This window comes from Colossoma macropomum, unplaced genomic scaffold, assembly GCF_904425465.1.
Source record: "Colossoma macropomum unplaced genomic scaffold, Colossoma_macropomum, whole genome shotgun sequence".
Classification (NCBI taxonomy): Eukaryota; Metazoa; Chordata; class Actinopteri; order Characiformes; family Serrasalmidae; genus Colossoma; species Colossoma macropomum.
Genome location: NW_023494802.1, coordinates 41339747 through 41359746, shown reverse-complemented (window position 1 = coordinate 41359746; position 20000 = coordinate 41339747). Strand labels below are relative to the sequence as shown.

Below are 20000 nucleotides of genomic sequence, written 5' to 3'. Positions count from 1 at the left end.
ACTCTCACACCACAGCATGCCCACACCACGGCACCCCCACACCACAGCACTCTCACACCACAGCAGCCTCACACCACAGCACCCCCACACCACAGCACTCTCACACCACAGCAGCCTCACACCACAGCAGACCCACACCACAGCAGCCCCACACCACAGCACCCTCACACCACAGCACTCTCACACCACAGCATGCCCACACCACAGCACCCTCACACCACAGCAGCCCCACACCACAGCACTCTCACACCACAGCACCCCTACACCACAGCACTCTCACACCACAGCAGCCCCACACCACAGCACCCTCACACCACAGCAGCCCCACACCACAGCACCCTCACACCACAGCAGCCCAACACCACAGCAGCCTCACACCACAGCAGCCCAACACCACAGCACCCTCACACCACAGCAGCCCCACACCACAGCACTCCACAGCACTCTCACACCACAGCACCCCTACACCACAGCACCCTAACACCACAGCACCCTAACACCACAGCACCCCACACATAGCGCTCTCACGCCACAGCACCTTCACACCACAGCACCCCTACACCACAGCACCCCACACCACAGCACCCTCACACCACAGCACCCCAACACCACAGTGATCTCACACCACAGGACCCCACACCACAGTGCTTTCACACCACAGCAGCCCCACACCACAGTGCTTTCACACCACAGCACTCTCACACCACAGCACCCCTACACCACAGCACCCCACACCACAGCACCTTCACACCACAGCAGCCCCACACCACAGCACTCCACAGCACTCTCACACCACAGCACTCCTACACCACAGCAGCCCCACACCACAGCACTCCACAGCACTCTCACACCACAGCACCCCTACACCACAGCACCCTAACACCACAGCACCCTAACACCACAGCAGCCCACACCACAGCACCCTAACACCACAGCACCCCACACCACAGCGCTCTCACGCCACAGCACCTTCACACCACAGCAACCCTACACCACAGCACCCTCACACCACATCACCCCAACACCACAGCGCTCTCACACCACAGCACCCCACACCACAGCACCCACACCACAGCACCCTAACACCACAGCAGCCCACACCACAGCACCCTAACACCACAGCAGCCCACACCACAGCACCCTAACACCACAGCACCCCACACCACAGTGCTCTCACGCCACAGCACCCTCACACCACAGCACCCCACACCACAGCACCCTCACACCACAGCACCCTCACACCACAGCACCCCAACACCACAGCGCTCTCACACCACAGCACCCCACACCACAGCACCCCACACCACAGCACCCACACCACAGCACCCTCACACCACAGCACCCCCACACCACAGCACTCTCACACCACAGCAGCCCCACACCACAGCACCCCTACACCACAGCACCTTCACACCACAGCGGCCCACACCACAGCACCTTCACACCACAGCACCCTCACACCACAGCACCTTCACACCACAGCACTCTCACACCACAGCAGCCCCACACCACAGCACCCCTACACCACAGCACCTTCACACCACAGCGGCCCACACCACAGCACCTTCACACCACAGCACCCCTACACCACAGCACCTTCACACCACAGCGGCCCACACCACAGCACCTTCACACCACAGCACCCCTACACCACAGCACTCTCACACCACAGCAGCCCCACACCACAGCACTCCACAGCACCCTCACATCACAGCACCCCTACACCACAGCACCTTCACACCACAGCAACCCCACACCACAGCACCTTCACACCACAGCACCCTCACACCACAGCACTCCACAGCACCTTCACACCACAGCAGCCCCACACCACAGCACCTTCACACCACAGCACTCTCACACCACAGCACCCCTACACCACAGCACCCCTACACCACAGCACCCTCACGCCACAGCAGCCCCACACCACAGCACCCCCACACCACAGCACCCTTACATCACAGCACCCCCACTCCCTGAATGTGTTTGATTACTTCAGAAAATGATCAACCAGCTTCTAAGACTGAACTTTGGAGGTGTGTCTGCAGATTCTTTGAGGAACTGAAAGTGAGGCTCCTGAACAGAATGGAAGCTGGAATGAAAGGAAACTGCTGAGCTAAGATTTAGCTGCTGAGGATTCTGGGTAATTTTCTGTTCAGTATGTATCCCTTTAATAACAACACACCACACTGCATCTCTCTCTCTCTCTCTCTTTCTCTCTCTCTCTCTCCTTTTGTATTCTCACTCTCTCTCTTCTTGTATTTGTTATCTCTCTCTCTCACCTTGCAGTCTCGTATTCTCTCTCTCTCTCTCGCTCGCTCCTCCTCCCCCCTTCAAATAAAGCCAGAGAAACACTGGGAAGTCTTGTTGCTATGGAGACCAACATCCCTGTCATCTCCATGGTGATATGTCTGCCTATGTGCATATGCGAGTAAGCGGGGGAGAGAATGTGGTGGGTGTGTCTGTCAGTGTGTGTGTGAATGTTTCAGTGTGTGTGTGTGTGTGTGCGTGTGTGTGTATTTGCATGTGTTTTAGTTGTGTGTGTATGTCTATGTCAGTGTGTATGTTGCATGTGTGTGTTTGTATGTCAGTCAATGTGTGTATCAGCATATGTGTGTTTGTGTGTGTGTATCTCAGTGTGTCACTGTTTGTGTCAGTGTCTCAGTGTGTGTGTCAGTGTTTGTGTGTGTGTGTGTATCTCAGTGTGTGTCAGTGTTTGTGTCACTGTCTCTGTGTGTGTGTCAGTGTTTGTGTGTGTGCACCAGCATGTGTGTGTGTGTGTGTGTGTGTGTCTCAGCATGTGTGTCAACATTTGTTTCGGTGTTTGTGTGTCGATGTGTGTGTCTCTGGGTGTGTGAAAACGTATATGTGTGTGGCAATGCGTGCGTCTGTGTGTGTGTGTCAGTGTGTGTATTTGTGTGTCAGTGTACGCATTATATGTGTTTGTGTGTGTGTGTGTGTTGTAAACACAATATGAATGATCCTCATTCACAAACTCCTAAAGGTACACACACACACACACACACACGCACACAAACACACACACACACACACACACACACACAGACACACACACACACACGCACACAAACACACACACACACACACACACACACAGACACACACACATGCACATACACACACTCAGAGACACACACACACACACACACACACACAAACATACACACACACTCACAGCCATCTAGTGGTGGTGATGTGTGACTGCCACTGATATTTAAATATTCATAGCTGTGTAACCATAGCGATGTAAACCCAGTGACCTGACAGACAGAGACCCTTTATGACATCATATACATCTGCATGAAATCTGCATTAAATCCACATGAAGCTCTGTCTCTGGCTGTGAGTCCTAAAATATCCCAATCTGAACCAGACGTTCCCAAACTGGTCCTCCAGGACCTGCAGAGAGTCCCCATGTTCTAAAAATACAAAACCTCGTGTTATAGGTTCTAGAATACTAAAACAGCACATTATAAACATCAAAAAACATAACATTGTAGGCTGTGTAATACTAAAAGAGGAGATTATAGATGTATAAAACAATGTTAGAAATTCAAGAACCTGAACTAGCACATTATGGAAATTTACAATGTTGACAGAATCCTAAAATCTCCTGAGTCCACTTCAGAGCGGCTTTCTGAGGAACAGTGAATTCTGGGTAGCGTTGGGCTGCTATGGTTACAGACTGAAGAGGCCAGACGCTTTGCTGCACTGCAGTGACCTCAGCCTTTAGGCCACAGATTCATCCTGAAAACACTGCTGCAGCACAAACAGTCCAACTGCACCCTCCACTGGCCAGGCTGTGTATTACAGCAGAGTTACAATCACTCCACAACTCTCCAACAAATCCATCAATCCATTCCCTTGTTCTTTAAAACTCCCAACGCTCTCAGTATGTTCAGGGAAAGTTCAGAACATGAGATAAGATCATAAGACTTTTAAACCCCTTTATTGGGGCAATATTGGTTAATTGGTTTTACATGTAAAGAAAAAAGCTAATAGTTACATAAATAATAGTGACGATCGAATAGGGGACCCAGCTGTCTGAGCGCTCTGTCCAGGAGCTCAAATAGAGGACCCAGCTCTCTGAGCGCTCTGTCCAGGAGCTCAAATAGAGGACCCAGCTCTCTGAGTGCTCTGTCCAGAAGCTCAAATAGAGGACCCAGCCTCTGAGCGTTCTGTCCAGGAGCTCAAACAGAGGACCCAGCCCTCTAAGCGCTCTGTCCAGGAGCTCAAATAGAGGACTCAGTCCTCTGAGCGCTCTGTCCAGGAGCTCAAACAGAGGGCCCAGCCCTATAAGCGCTCTGTCTAGGAGCTTGAACAGAGGACCCACTCCTCTGAGCCCTCTGTCCACGAGCTGAAATAGAGGACCCAGCCCTCTGAGCACTCTGTCCAAGAGCTCGAACAAAGGACCCAGCCTTCTGAGCGCTCTGTCCAGGAGCTCAATTAGAGGACCCAGCCCTCTGAGCGCTCTGTCCAGGAGCTCGAACAGAGGACCCATCCTCTGAGCGCTCTGTCCAGGAGCTCAATTAGAGGACCCAGCCCTCTGAGAGCATGACGAAGAACCACTGACAGGAACTGAGACTCAAAAGGATAACCCACCATTCTCTGGGCACAGGTAGGACACGTGTCTTGGAGGAAGCTCGTGCTGACCTTTACCCTTGAAGGTTGGTAACATCGTGTAGTTGGAGGAGACCTACGTCGCAGGTGGAACTGGCCATGATTACATTGGATTAAATATAGATAGACAGATGAAGATCTCTGATGCTTCCAAACATCCTAATAAAGCTCTGCTTTGTACAGATGACAGTCAGCGAGTAAATTCACAGGTTCTCTGGCGCTCATGTGATGTGAAAGCAGGCTAATGCTAATGCTAATGCTAATGCTGGTCAGCACTCATGCAACTGCTCGCATGCTGTTAAATGTGTTGTTGATAATGATGATGATGATGGTGAAGACTGGGTTTGGGCTTACCAGAGTTGAGGTTGCGTAATAGGGGGCGTGGCTGCTGGGTAGTAACACAGGCTGCAATAACACAAAACACACACATCACAACAACAACAACAACAACAACAACAACACAGGAGAGGTTATCATCAGTGTGAGGGCGGAGTCAGCTAAAGCAGGTAAAGCCCTCAAACAGGCTACATCTAACTGAACTGGGTCAAATATGGAGAAGCAGGTGGTCACACATTCGGGGAAGTTATGACAGAACAGGATCAGCAGTTCTGATTTGAGGCCGTTACACACCAACACAATTTGATCATGTGATTTATACAGACGACAGTAAATGAATTCGAGCACGTTTAACTGACGGTATCTTGCGCACCAAGATGGCGTAAAATGTGATACCATTTTATTCGTCCTCTGGTCAGTTTTTGTGAACTTTCTCCAGTGACATGAACTCACTGACCAATCAACATTCTGTATATAATACTGATTACAGTATGTCCACTCAGACCTCATCATCATCATCATCATCTTCTTAAACCACTTGATCCAGATAGGGTCACGGTTGCAATAGGGATCGCAGAGAATCCCAGATGGCCCTGTCCCCCGCAACTTCCTCTAGCTCATTCTGGAGACCCCGAGCAACTCCCAGGCCAACTTGGAGATATAATCCCTCCAGCCGGGTCCTGGGACGACCTTAGGGTCTCGTCTCAGTCTGCCATGCCTGGTCAACCCCCCCACCAGGAGGCTTTCGGGGGCATCCTGATCAGATGCCTGAACAACCTCAACTGGCACCCCTCAATGAGGAGAAATAGGGGATCTACTCTGAGCTCCTCCTGGATGACCAAGCTCCTCACCCTGTCAGTAAAGTGTAGCCACCACCCTGTGCAGAAAGCTCATTTCCACTGCTGGTATCTGTGATCCCATTCGTTCGATCCCATTACTCAAAGCTCATGACCACAGGTGAGGGTGGGGATGTAGACCGACTGGTAAACAGAGAGCTTTGCCTAATGGCTCAGCTCCCTCTTCACCACTACAGTCCGGTAGTGACCGCATCACTGCTGCTGCCTGTCCCAGCGTGCAGCCGATCTCACCATCCCTCTTCCCATCACTCGTCAACAAGACCCCAAGATACTGAAACTCCTCCACCTGGGGCAGCTCCTTTCCCCTCACCTGGAGGGGGCATGCCGTCCTTTTCTGGGAGAGCTGCTTGTGTCTGCACATATACAGATATTCACACATCTCTTTGGCTCATTTAACAGTGGCTCTTTTTATATATTAATCTGTTTTTGTATTTTTATTGTATTTTTGGTCTGTTCAGAGAGTTAAATGTCCATCATGTGTGACTCACCAACACTAATTTTTTGTACGTGTAACATTCTGATTCAGATGGCTACAACCAAGGTAACAAACTGGTTGTGTACCAGCAACAGGAACTTTTTACAAACATCAGAAAGACCAGAATCTCCAAAAGCATCTCAAACTGAGCTTCAAACATCGAGTTAAATGTGGAAGAACGTATTGAGCTTCTGAGTGGAGTGTTAGGCTGTTCACTCTACTTTCATCTTTTCCAAAATGGACAGTAGCCCAACGTCTCTGTCTGTCTGTCCTGCAGGGAGCAAAGAATCGGATCTTATCTGCAGCCTGTTTGTTTTGAGCTTTGTTCCAACATCAGCTCAGACTCAGCTGAGATCCCAGCTGTGAGAGAAGCTCTTGTACAGTTTCAGCTCCTGCATGAGGTGGAGAAACTCTTTGTTCTCCTCTCGCTTCTCCACAGAGAAAAGCATCCTGCACACCGTCACACTCTGTCTGTTTTGTGAGAAGCAGAGGACCTTTCTGATCTGGTGTGTATAGTTTTGATGTGGAAAAATCAAATCTGAGTTTCTGCATTTTGGTCGTGTTTTGTGTGTAATGGCCTTTAGTGTGGGGCATTTAGATACAAATACCACTGAAGGGACAGTCAGAGTAGAACAAGAGCAAAATTGAGGTAATTATAGAGGAATAGTTTGGTAAAAATTCTAAATTACACAGTGTGCCCTGCGCCGCGAGAGCTGGTGGGAAGACAGGGCTCGAATCCTGAACACTACAGAGGGATGCAAGTGATGGTGGGAGGAGGACGCTAGCTGACGATGATGCACGACGATGACGATGGCTGCCACGAGAGGCACAAAGGCAGGAAGCGAATCTGCCGCCCGGGCCCCGCCTCCTGTTCTGCTGCAAGGCCACTTCACTGGACCTCATGTTTCGACCCAGGCGGACAAGCCATCATCATTTTCGTCGTCCCCTCTCTGGTAGCTGATGTCCTCCTCCCGCCATGTTCAAGATTCGGGCCCCGCCTTCCCGCCAATGCTCATGGCTGTCATCAGGGCCCCGGGGACAGGCGCAGGGCACACACACTTTTCCACTGACCCTGGATGTAGTAGATCAGCCAAGACTGGTGTGGTGTCCACATTTTGCTTCTTTAGCTTAGAACTGCAATGAGGCTAATGTTGCTAACAAAGACTAGAAATCAATAGTCACCCAAATCTTTTTTGTAAATACATCTATAAACTTTCTCTCAAATTGCTCAAACCTCAGCCAGGTCTTCATGAAGGTGATGCAGACTTGTAGAGTTTGAAGTTCAGCACAGCACCTGCTCGTCTGAAGTGCCTGCAGGGTTTTTACAGAGGGGTTCAAGGGTTCTTTAATAAAGAAAATGATTCTATATAGAACCATGAACACTCAAAGAACTCTTTGCATGATTAAGGTTTGGTCAAAGCATTGTTCAGATTGATGAGTGGTAATTTTTTAAAGGACTACATTCTTCTACACAAAGATGATTCTTCAAGGGTTCTTTAGTAAAGGGAATGGTTCTATTCAGAGCCATGAAAATCTTGAGTTCTATATAGAACCACATACTTAAATGGTTCTTTGCATGGTAAAATAATTCTTCAGATGGATGGAGAATGTGTTGTCCATGGCTCTATATAAAATCTTTTTGGGTTCTATATAGCACCAAAAAGGGTTCTTCTTTTGTTACAAGCTTGACATTGTAACACAAGCAGAACCCTTTTTGGACATATATAGAACCATCTACAACACATTCACCATCAATCCAAAGACCCGTTTCACCACCAACGCTTTAATCATGCAAATGTCTTTCTTAACTACAGAACCCTTGGAGAACCGTCTTTTTAAAAGTGTACACGGTGGAGTTTAGTTCATGTTTATAGCTCTCAGTGAGTCGCACTGTGTCCTAAACCACATCGACATGTCTGCACCACCAGATTGAAGAGCTGGAGGAGGTTTGAGGATGTATTTACAGAAAAGATTTGGGTGACTATTGACCTCTAGTGTTTGTTAGCAACATTAGCTTCACAGCTCCAGTTCTAAAGAACATAAAGAACACTGTAAAAAGTGGCTCGTCTGTTCAATCTAAGGAATTACTTCATGTGGTAACAAGTAAATTATTAGTTTTATTGAATCCAAATAAATTCTTTGAATAAACGATAGTTGAATAAAACTAGTTTACTTGCTTGTTACCACATGACATATTTTTTAAGCTGAACTACGTCCGGGCTCAGTGGAAAACTGCATAAATTAGAATTTTTCACTGAACTATTAATTTACCCCTTAACATTACAGGATTATTACATACTAAAGCTTATTATTCAGTAACTACAGGGACTTCAATGCAAACTAATGGAGCTATTCTTAGGTTATAAAAGTATGTAATAAAATTTCGGGCCCGCTGGTGGGTCCAACGGCTTGGTAAGGGCTTAAAGAGAGAGTTAAAGAGGAGCTTTGAGAGAGAATCATGGACAGAGAGAGAGAAATGGAGGTGGGGAGAGAAAATAATAGATGCAGATGAGGAATATAATGTGTAGTCAACATATACCAAATCACCACCATCATCATCCTCGATCTCCAGTGATAACATCTAACTACTTGGACAGGTGTCCAAGTCAGGCTGCTCTAAACCACCAACCATCACCGCTGACTTAGAGACTCCACAGAGGGTTCTCTAAATGGAGGAACCGTGTTTGAAAAAGAGACCTGTGACTATGAAGAACCTCTAACCTTCTATACTAGCTTAGAGATTCCTTCCACTAGTGTATGTTGAGGAGCTTCTTCACACTCACACTTTACTGGTTCTTCAGGGAACCAAACACGGTCATGTCTCAGTGTATGGAGCTCTGAGCACTCCGTCAGAGCCTAGAGAGTTCATCTCCATGCTGGCAGATAATCTGATGGGGGGGCGTTTGGATCAGTACTGCTCTCCAAGGTGCTAAAACTCACTTCCGCTGACGGCCACACAGGGGCACTCTAACTTTACTTTCTTATTCAGCCAACATACTCTCAGCTCAGAGTGACTCTTATGCCCAGAACCGTCCCTCTCTGATCTAAACAGTATCACGTCTGCTACACCAAAACATAAACAAACAAACAGACAAACAAACAAACAAATGGACTATACATAAAAAAAAAGCCAGACAGCCATGGACAAATTATGGAATTATGAAATTCCATCCAATACCTTTGGGATGAGTTGGAGTGATCCAGAACTGACTATCCAACATCAGAACCTGTCCTCACTAATGTTCAGTGAAATCCTCATAGCAATGTTCAACATCTAGCCCAGAAGGCTGTTGCTGTTTGGCATAATTCAGAGTGATTCAGAGTGGTTTGGTGTGAAATGGTTCAGATGTCTTTACAGTGGTGGTGATAGGAACCAGGGGTCGCCATGACTACAACACAGATATAGACATTTTATTTACTATCCAGAACCACCAGTGAACCTACACGAGTCTTCTGAGTTTATATGGAATGTTGATGATGAAAATAGTGGAAAATCTGAAATAATAAGTTTTCTTTGGGGACTATTTCGCCTCACAGCGCCCTGCATGTATCCCTCCACCATGAATGGAGTTTAAGTTCTCTAAACTATCATAAAACAGTGTCTCAGTCATCAGGCAGTGAATTCATAACCATTTCATGTAGGAACTTTCTGTGAGGGAGCTTTTAGAGGGGGACGTCTGGTTCCTATCACCACCACTGTGAACAGTTCTGACTCGGTAAGTTTATCTAGAATGGAGCGTTTCACACCAAACCGCTCTGAACGACTCTGTTTACATCTTAACCAGCTAATTATGCAGACACACTACAAACTCTCTACCAACTAACCAGCCAATCATAGCTCAGAATAACATAACCTGTAATGACTGGGATGCAAAAGAACCAGAACTAAATAAATAAAGAAACAAAATGATCAACAAATGGAGAGACGGACAGACAGGCGGAAGGACAGACGGACAGAGTGAGGAAGTGAATGAAATGGTCTTCATACCTTTGCAGGTGATATGTGTGTATGGGGGGCGTAACCATGGACACCGTCCATGGGGGTGTGGCTCGCGTCGCTAAGGTGCAAAAGCTCTCCGCTCTTTCCGGCCGTCAGGTGGGCAGGGCTGTGTTCCAGGGGCGGAGTCTCTTCATCCTGATAACGATATTTCTAAAGAGCGGAAAAGAGAGAGGAGCCGTTTAACCCTTTAAGTTCTGTACGAGAACCAGATTTCGGTTCTGTTTGCTCTTCATCACAGCAGGTCTGCACTCATTCACAACAACAACAAAGAAAAGAAGAAGAAAAAAGGAGAAAAAATCTTAGGAGCAGTGATGTTAGGATCCGGCTATAGAACAGCAGAACCACACTGAAAGACACTGGGTAAGCTTCTACACTCCTTCAAGGGTTCTTTAGTGTGGGGAATGGGTCTATTTAGAACCATGAGTTCTGTGAAGAAGACTTTACATGCTTAAATGGTTCTTTGCATGGTAAAATGGTTCTACAGATTAACGGACAATGTCATTTTTAAAAGGGTTCTATATAGCACCAAGAGGATTCTGCTATTGTTATGATGTCAATCTTGTAACAATATCAGAACCCCTTTTGGTTTACATGGAACCATAGACAACACATTCTCCGTCAATCCATCCATTCCACTATGCAAAGAACCATTTCAGCATGAAACTGTTCTGTATAGAACTCATGGCTCTGAATAGAACCATTCCCCACACTAAGTGTAGGTTCCCCAATACATGGTTAGAAAAGTCTTTAGCCATTTCAGCTCCATTCACCCCCATTCACCGAGGACTCTCCATGGCGCCCTCTAGTGTCTTACAGTCGTGTTTTTGGTATAATGGGAGAAACAAGAAGTGGACAGGCTCCACTTAAACCAGCTTCCACCAAACGACAGGACAATAGGTTGTTTGCATGTGACGTCACGTCACTGCGTTGCTGTGGTGTGACCTGCAGATGGAGGACAGGAAGTGATGTTCTAAACAGGAAGCTGTCACAAGCTCATCTGCATCATTTGTAACTCCAATCAGCATGAACAGGTTAACAGCTGCACAGAAGGCTGAATAACTCACCCTGCCATGACAGCTTCATTTCCAATGTTCCAGTTCCACCTTAAACGGTGCAGCAGTTACAGTCTGGCGTCATGTCTTATAATAGTAACTGCTGCACCATTAAGGTGAATCGGGAACATTCGATTAGGAAGCTTTGTTAAATTGTGCCTCCACACTTTTGTGTGCTTTCATTAGTGTTCTTGAGTAGAAGGACGTCTGGAGGACGAGGTCGCTGCTGATATCTGCTGCCAGTCATTCAGGTCCTGTTCATAACAGAAGGATCACGTCCAGCATATCACTGCTGTCAGTACAGGGTGCTTTGTGTGTTAATTTCAGGATTAAATAAACGACCAAAAACTGCTTGGAAAAAAGTCTGGTTACACTAATTTACATTAAAACTAATGTTTTTTCCTTCTCCTGTAAAGTTACCTGTTTTATGCACCCGTCCCCCCGGTTGCGCGAGTCCCAAGCCCCACCTCCAGTCCTTCATCCAGGCAGCCCAGCTGCGGGACTGTGCGTAGGAGGCGTGGCTCGGGACTCTTGCGCTGTCCCCCACTCACATGCGGTTCTCCTCTCCCTGCTGTCCTCGCAAGGCTTCGTCCTTGAGAGGGCAGGGGTTCGGCCCCTGCTTCATGCCAGCTCTCGCAGTCGTCATCGGGACGGGTGCATGCCACATAACCGTTTTGGAGATACAAGGTTTTCTTCCGACAACAACAATTTCCATAAATATACACCAATCAGGCATAACATGAGGTTTTGCTCTGACAGCAGGGAGATGCTGTAATTTTCTGTTTATACAACCCCATTTCCAAAAACTTGGGATGCTGTGCAAAATGTAAATAAAAACAAAATGCAATGATGTGCAAATCATTTAAACCCTATATTTCACTAATTTTTTTTTTATGACAATATAAGCTCATTTTGAATTTGATGCCAACAACACCATGATCTTTTGGCCCTCAGGCGGCACTGCATTAAAAACAGACATGACTCTGTAGTGGAAATCACTGCATGGGCTCTGAAACACTTCTGAAAAACACTGTCTGTGAACACAGTTCATCGCTGCATCCACAAATGCAAGTTAAAACTCTAAAACCTAAAGAAGAAACTGTATGTAAACAGGATCCAGAAACGCTGCCACCTTCTCTGGGCCTGAGCTCATTTAAAATGGACTGAGGGGAAGTGGAAAAGTGTCCTGTGGTCCAACGAATCAACATTTGAAATTCTTTTTGGAAATCATGGACACTGTGTCCTCCAGGCTAAAGATCACTCAGCTTGTTATCAGTGCACAGTTCAAAAGCCACTATTCATGATGGTATAGGGGGGCATTAGTGCACATGGCATGGGTGACGTGCACATCTGTGAAGGCACCATTAATGCTGAACGATATATACATGTTTTGGCAACATATGCTGCCGTCCAGACGACGTCTTTTTCAGGGAAGGCCTTGATTATTTAGCAAGACAATGCTAAACCACATTCTGCATGTATTACAGCAGCATTGCTCCTTAGTAAAAGAGTCCAGGTGCTAAGCTGACCTGTCTGAGGTCCAGACCTTTCACCACATTTCACTTTCTAAACTACAGCAGTGTCTCCTCAGTTCACAAACACTTACAGAGTGTTGTTAAAGAAGAGGTGATGAAACTCAGTCGTAAACAGGCCCCCGTCCCAACTTTTTTGGAACGTATTGTTGGCATCAAATTCAAAATGGGCAAATATTTTTCAAAAAACATTAAAATTTCTCAGTTTTAACATTTGATTTTTTTAAAAAATGAAAAATATGGTTTACATGATTTGCATGTCACTGCGTTGTATTTTTATTTATATTCTGCTCAGCGTCCCAACTTTTTAGAAAATGGGTTGTACTTTTCTCTCGTAATATTGTCTAAACTGGTGCAGTATGAGCCCCCATCTCATCCATTCTGCTTTCACTTCCTGTCCTTTCGCATGTCATTGGAATCACATGACTGCAAACAACATACTAGATGGCAATGAAAAACAGACAGCACACCTGCTGCTGGAGTCGCCTACGAAACGGTGTTTGAATTGTACGTTAAGTGGTCTTATCTGTTTTAACTGCATTAGAAGATCAAAAGGAATAATAAGGACAACAATGTCGTGCTCGCCTTGTAATTAGCTGTGTAATAAATAGTGTAATTATAGTGTAATAGCACAGTAAAGTGACAGTAATAAGCCCAGACCGCTACACCACGTCCACATTAGCAGCACAGACAGTGAGTGAACTCAACTCACTCAAACACTGTTCACAAAGTCTCACTGACACAGAGCCTCAGGCTCTACAGAGAGAGAGAGAGATACAGAGAGAGAGATACAGAGAGAGAGGTAAAAAGGAAGAGCAGAGGGTTAGTGACATACATAAAGACCAGGATGAGCCTTTACCCACAAATCCTAAACAGTCCAAACTGAAGGTCACAGAGGAAACTCCAGCTTCAGGACCACCACACAGTCCAGTCCACAGTCCAGCAGATGAGAACCAGCAGAAACACCTCCACACTTCACAGCAGCCTCAGAGGAGTCAGAAGAGGAGCTGAGAAACGAGACAGAAGTGGACGAAACCCTGAGCGAACAGCAGCGTCCGGTCCAGAGAAGTGGGGCGAGCGCAGTGCAGGTGAGAGCTGAACGCTGATAGGCGCTCCGAAGGAGGGAGTGACCACCGCGGCTATTTTTATTACACTCACTGGACTCCACTGACATTTTACCTTTCACACAACTGTTTGCCCCGCCCACACGCTGTCTGATTGGTTCAGAAGTTCCCTCAGACGTGTTTCACCCCACCTGCATCATTCCCGGGACCACCGGTTACTAAGCAACAATGGCTGCTTTTACACTGAGCTGATTTAATGAATACAGTAATGAAATAAGATGGATATTTATTATGATCAGGGTCATTATTATAAAAACGCACCCTGAAGTAAATAATCTGACTGCAGTTAATAAGATGAGGCTCAAATAGCAACAGAGCAAGAATCTGTTCGTTCTCTTATTCATCTATTAAAGATTAATAAAAGTAGTATATACGGCTTAGAGGGCAGGAGGAGGGGCAGTTAGGGCTTAGAGGGCAGGAGGAGGGGCAGCTAGGGCTTAGAGGGGCAGTTAGGGGTTAGAGGGCAGGAGGAGGGGCAGTTAGGGGTTAGAGGGCAGGAGGAGGGGCAGTTAGGGGTTAGAGGGAAGGAGGAGAGGGGCAGTTAGGGGTTAAGGGCAGGAGGAGGGGCAGTTAGGGGTTGGGGCAGAAGGAGGGGCAGTTAGGTGTTAGGAGGTAGAAGGAGAGGGGCAGTTAGGGGTTAGGAGGTAGAAGGAGAGGGGCAGTTAGGGGTTAGGGGCAGGAGGAGAGAAGCATTTAGGGAGCAGGAGGAGGGGGTAATTAAGGGTTAAGGGCAGAAGAAAAGGGGCAGTTAAGGGCTAGGGGACAGGAGGCCAGGAGCAGTTAGGGGTTAGAGGGCAGGAGAAGAGGGGCAGTTAGGAGTTAGAGGGCAGGAGGAGAGGAGCAGTTAAGGGCTAGGGGCCAGGAGGAGAGGGAAAGTTAGGGGTTAATGGAGGGGGACAGAGGATATGTGCAGTTAGGAGATAAGAAGGGCAGTTAAGGACTAGGGGGCAGAAGGCCAGGAGGCCAGGAGCAGTCAGGGGTTACGGGGCAGGAGGAGAGGAGCAGTTAAGGGCTAGGGGCCAGGAGGAGAGGGAAAGTTAGGGGTTAATGGAGGGGGACAGAGGATATGTGCAGTTAGGAGATAAGAAGGGCAGTTAAGGACTAGGGGGCAGAAGGCCAGGAGGCCAGGAGCAGTCAGGGGTTACGGGGCAGGAGGAGAGGGGCAGTTATGGTTAGAGGGCAGTAAGAGAGGGGCAGTTAGACATTGGGGGGGTGGAGAAGAGGGGCAGATAGTGATCAGCGTGAGTGAGGAGCCTCTCAGTGTTTCTCAATGTGAACGCAGGTGTAGTATTAAACAGCCTGCAGTGGCACGTTCTGGCCAGAAGACGGCAGCAGAGAGACGCTCTGTATTCAGCTTCAGCATTCAGCTCAGGAACGACTGCAGCCAAACGCTCCGTCTGCTCCGTCTGACTGCTGAGGTCATCAGTGCGGGACAGAGACCCTGCTGCTCTGCCTACACACACACACACACACACTGCCACACTCACACACACACACACACACATACACACACACACACACACACTGCCACACTCACACACACACACATACACACACACTGCAACACTCACACACACTGCCAGACACACACACACACATACACACACACACACTGCCACACACACACACACACACACACACACACACTGCAACACTCACACACACTGCCACACACACACACACACACATACACACACACACACACACACACTGCCACACACACACACACACACACACACACACTGCAACACTCACACACACACACACACACACACACACACTGCAACACTCACACACACTGCCACACACACACACACATACACACACACACACTGCCACACACACACACACACACACACACACACACAGATCAGACACTCACACACACACACACACACACACACACACACACACACACACTGCAACACACACACACACACACACACACACACACACTGCAACACACACACACACACACACACTGCCACACTCACACACACACACACACATACACACACACACACTGCCACACACACTGCCACACACACACGCACACACACACACACACTGCCACACTTATGCTGGTGTTGACTGAGTTAAATAAACGCTGTGTTTAAGTTGATACAGTGGAGATGCAGCTGCACTGCACACTGTAGTGGTTTCTTCACTGAGCCACTCTCTCTGCAGTGAGCTAAAGGCTAAATGGGCCTTTTTACACTACACCTTCTAAAACACGAACAGACCCAACAAGAACCAATAGAACACAGGGTTCTAGTCACTTTCCCACCTGTGTGAGAGAGAACTGGAACATTAATAACATTAAAAACGCCTGCTTTACACACAGACCAAGCCTAACGCATCTAAATAGGCTAATTAGCTACTTAGCTTATTAGCTAACTGTACGCGGCACAAACAGGAAATGACACGACTTTGTTGAGATTCAATATTTAAAGTATTTGGTGATCACAAAGTTCTATTAACTGATAATATACTGTAGTTATTTATTTACAGTAATTCATTGATTATTTATCAGCCTGAGCACCACTTTCACCACCACTTTCACCACTACTTTCACCACCACTTTCACCACTACTTTAACCACCACCTTCACCACCACTTTAACCACCACTTTCACCACCACTTTCACCACCACTTTAACCACCACTTTCACCACCACTTTCACCACCACTTTAACCACCACTTTCACCACCACTTTAACCACCACTTTCACCACCACTTTAACCACCACCTTCACCACCGCTTTCACCACCGCTTTCACCACCACTTTCACCACCATTTTAACCACCACTTTCACCACCACTTTTACCACTACTTTCACCACTACTTTCACCACCGCTTTCACCACTAATTTTACCACCACTTTCACCACCACTTTCACCACCACTTTTACCACTACTTTCAAATATGAGGCACTCTGGATTTTAACTTTATTAGAACTTCATTCCTGACGTTCTACAGCGTTCTCAGTGAGTTTAGAGTCTTCTACAGATCTGTTCATCATTCCTGACACTTCTTCTTCTTTTTACAGCTTGCTACTGATTGGCTGAACAGGTACAGTAGTAGCATTAAAATAGAATAATGTTATACGCGTTTGGATTATATATATGGGGGTTACAGTTCTAGAGCTCGGGGCTGTGGATTACAGTTCTAGAACTCTATGCTGGGGATTACAGTTCTAGAACTGTAATCCCCAGCCTAGAGTTCTAGATTACAGTTCTAGAACTCTAGGCTAGGGATTACATTTCTAGAACTTTAGGCTGTGGATTATTGCTCTAGAACTCTGGGCTATGGATTACAGTTCTAGAACTCTGGGCTATGGATTACAGTTCTAGAACTCTGGGCTATGGATTACAGTTCTAGAACTCTGGGCTATGGATTCCAGTTCTAGAACTCTGGGCTATGGACTACAGTTTTAGAACTCTAGACTGTAGATTACAGTTCCAGATCTCTTGGCTGTGGATTACAGTTCTAGAACCCTATGCTGTGGATTACTGTTGTAGAGTTTTAGGCTGTGCACTACAGTTTTAGAACTCTAGACTGTGGACTACAGTTTTAAAACTCTAGACTGTGGATTACAGTTCCAGATCTCTTGGCTGTGGATTACAGTTCTAGAACCCTATGCTGTGGATTACTGTTGTAGAGTTTTAGGCTGTGCACTACAGTTTTAGAATATTATAGACTGGTGAGTGAAAAGTGTGTTTGGAAACTTCAAAGGTGTTTACTGTTTCAGAAAAGTGAGGAACTTGTGATTTTCCCTTTACATTTCACAATATCGTGAACGCTCCTCCACTCCCGGCGTAACCAGCCAGCTGATTGGCTCTTTTTCCTGAAGGGTGGGACCTTCTCCGTAAACAGACACCATGCTGAGCGTTACGGGCGTTCCCTTTCATATTTTAACCAGTGACCGCCTCCTCCTTTATAATGTCTCTGATGCAGACCGCTAGGTTGGAACTAAACTCTGCAGGAAGGTCACTCTCCAGGACCAGCGCTGGAGACCCCTGCTCTAAATAGAACTATTGTCTGGTGGGGCTGAATGACCGCCCGGCGCCGGGCCTGCGACAGTCCGGCGAGACCACAGCTTCACTGACTTCAGGGGGACTTTGCAAGTTGTGCTAATGACTCATTTCTGCACATTTACATTCATATTAATATGAGCATCACTCATTGGCTCTCATGAGCTCGGCTGATTGGCTGCAGACTGGAGGCTGAGCTGTGATTGGCTGATAGTGTGTCTGTGTTGTTCCCACGCTGCAGGTCAGTCAGAGACACAGTTTTACATTTTATCATTTTCCCACGCTCTGTTTCTCGCTCTGTCCGTCCCTCCGTCCCTCTCTCGCTCTGACCACTCACCATAAAACACACACACACACACACACACACACACACACACACACACACACACTTATTTACTCATTTGTCCCAAACACCAACACAGTCCTACCCTTTCCTCCCACTCACTACCCTCGTTACCCTCGTTATCCATCTCTCTCTCTCTCACTCTCTCTCTCTCTCTCTCCCTCTCTCCTCCATCTATCCTTTTATTCAGTGCATGATGCCTCTGCCTGGTCGCCATAGAAACTATCAGGCTCCAATGGCCTGGTTGCGTAGCAACTGACATCACCAGCGAGGCAAAATGAAGATGAAAAAGGAAGCAGATGAAGAGTGTGGTTTCAGATTCGGATGCGTGTTGGGGGGGTCAGTGCTGGACTGACCGATTAAATACACGTTTCATTTGTTTATGATGAAATGTTAAAATCAGCGCTGCAGGACGAGCGTCTCACACTAAACCATGTAGAGTGAAAGGGGATAGATGATACTGTCTCTGACGTCATCGTCACCACCATCATCATTTTCATCATCATCATCATCGCCGTCGTCATCCACACAGTCAAAACACTGACAGCGTCTGGCATTTCAAATAACAGCTAACAGTGGGTAACAGTGCTCAAAAGCTCTAACAGTGGACTGACAATGCTAACAGTGGCTAATAATGGTCAAAACCACTAGCAGAGATAACAAACATCAACCATGCTAACACAGCAAAACCACTAGCAGAGAATAACAATGGTAATCATGCTAATATAGTTAAATGGTGTAATATTACCCAAATCTACATGGGTTATATCATATCTATAAGACAGTTTCACTGTGGCTTTGATGCTTACATTAAATTATCTTCATTTTAATGTAGTTTGCATTTACTTTTCTGTCTCTCTCATATAAACTCTCAGCTTCTTTTGGTAAGATACACCTCATTATCAGGATAATTACCACTCTGTTTACACAGTGAGTTTCAGAGCTGGAGATAAACGAGAAGAAACTTTCTAGATGTACCAAAGTCCTCATCTCTGTATCCTCACAGCTGTAGGCTTCTGCAAAAACCTGGGAACTGCCAGGTAGATTCCTTATATTACTGGTTTCCTAAAATAATTACAAATAAGTTAAAAACACTCCCAGCATTTTTCTGAAAATATTAGCACATAATTTTTTTTATCTTTAAGTTTGCTTTTTTAAATGCACAGGAAAACTTACTTTCACTTAGAAGATCAACAAGGGTGTTTACATGCACTCAGTAATCTGACCATAATCGGATTCCTGCAGTTATCTGATTATTCAAACAGTCATGTAAATTGCACACTCTGATTTCTTAGATCGGAGTGAGGTCTAGAAATCTGATTCAGAATCTGTTGAAGAGGCTGGATTTCAGCTTAGTAATCAGATTTCTCAGTGCTGTGAACTCTTACTCTGATTTCTTTCGGATTTCTCAGACTGAGCATGTGTGAAACAGATGACGGTACCGGAAATAAGTGAGCAGCGTCGCCACGAGACGCAGCAAAACACTTTTGGAGCGACGCTGAAACCAAATACATTCTCAACGAAATGAAGGATTTATATATTCTTCATCTTCTAGATGATGTTTGATCATATTTTCAGGCAAAGTTGTGTGATATTAAAAAAAAAG

General features: G+C 46.6%; 1 protein-coding gene across 1 annotated transcript in view; it reads right to left on the bottom strand.

Moving 5' to 3' along the window:
* LOC118822489 (disks large homolog 4-like) overlaps positions 1–20000 on the bottom strand; it is an 89900-nt gene that overhangs the window by 45683 nt on the left and 24217 nt on the right. Inside the window, exons 2-3 of the mRNA XM_036591576.1 lie at positions 10298–10459; positions 4996–5046 (exon numbers count right to left, since the gene is read on the bottom strand). Of these exons, the coding sequence (XP_036447469.1) occupies positions 4996–5046; positions 10298–10459 (213 nt within the window). The remainder of the gene's footprint in view (positions 1–4995; positions 5047–10297; positions 10460–20000) is intronic.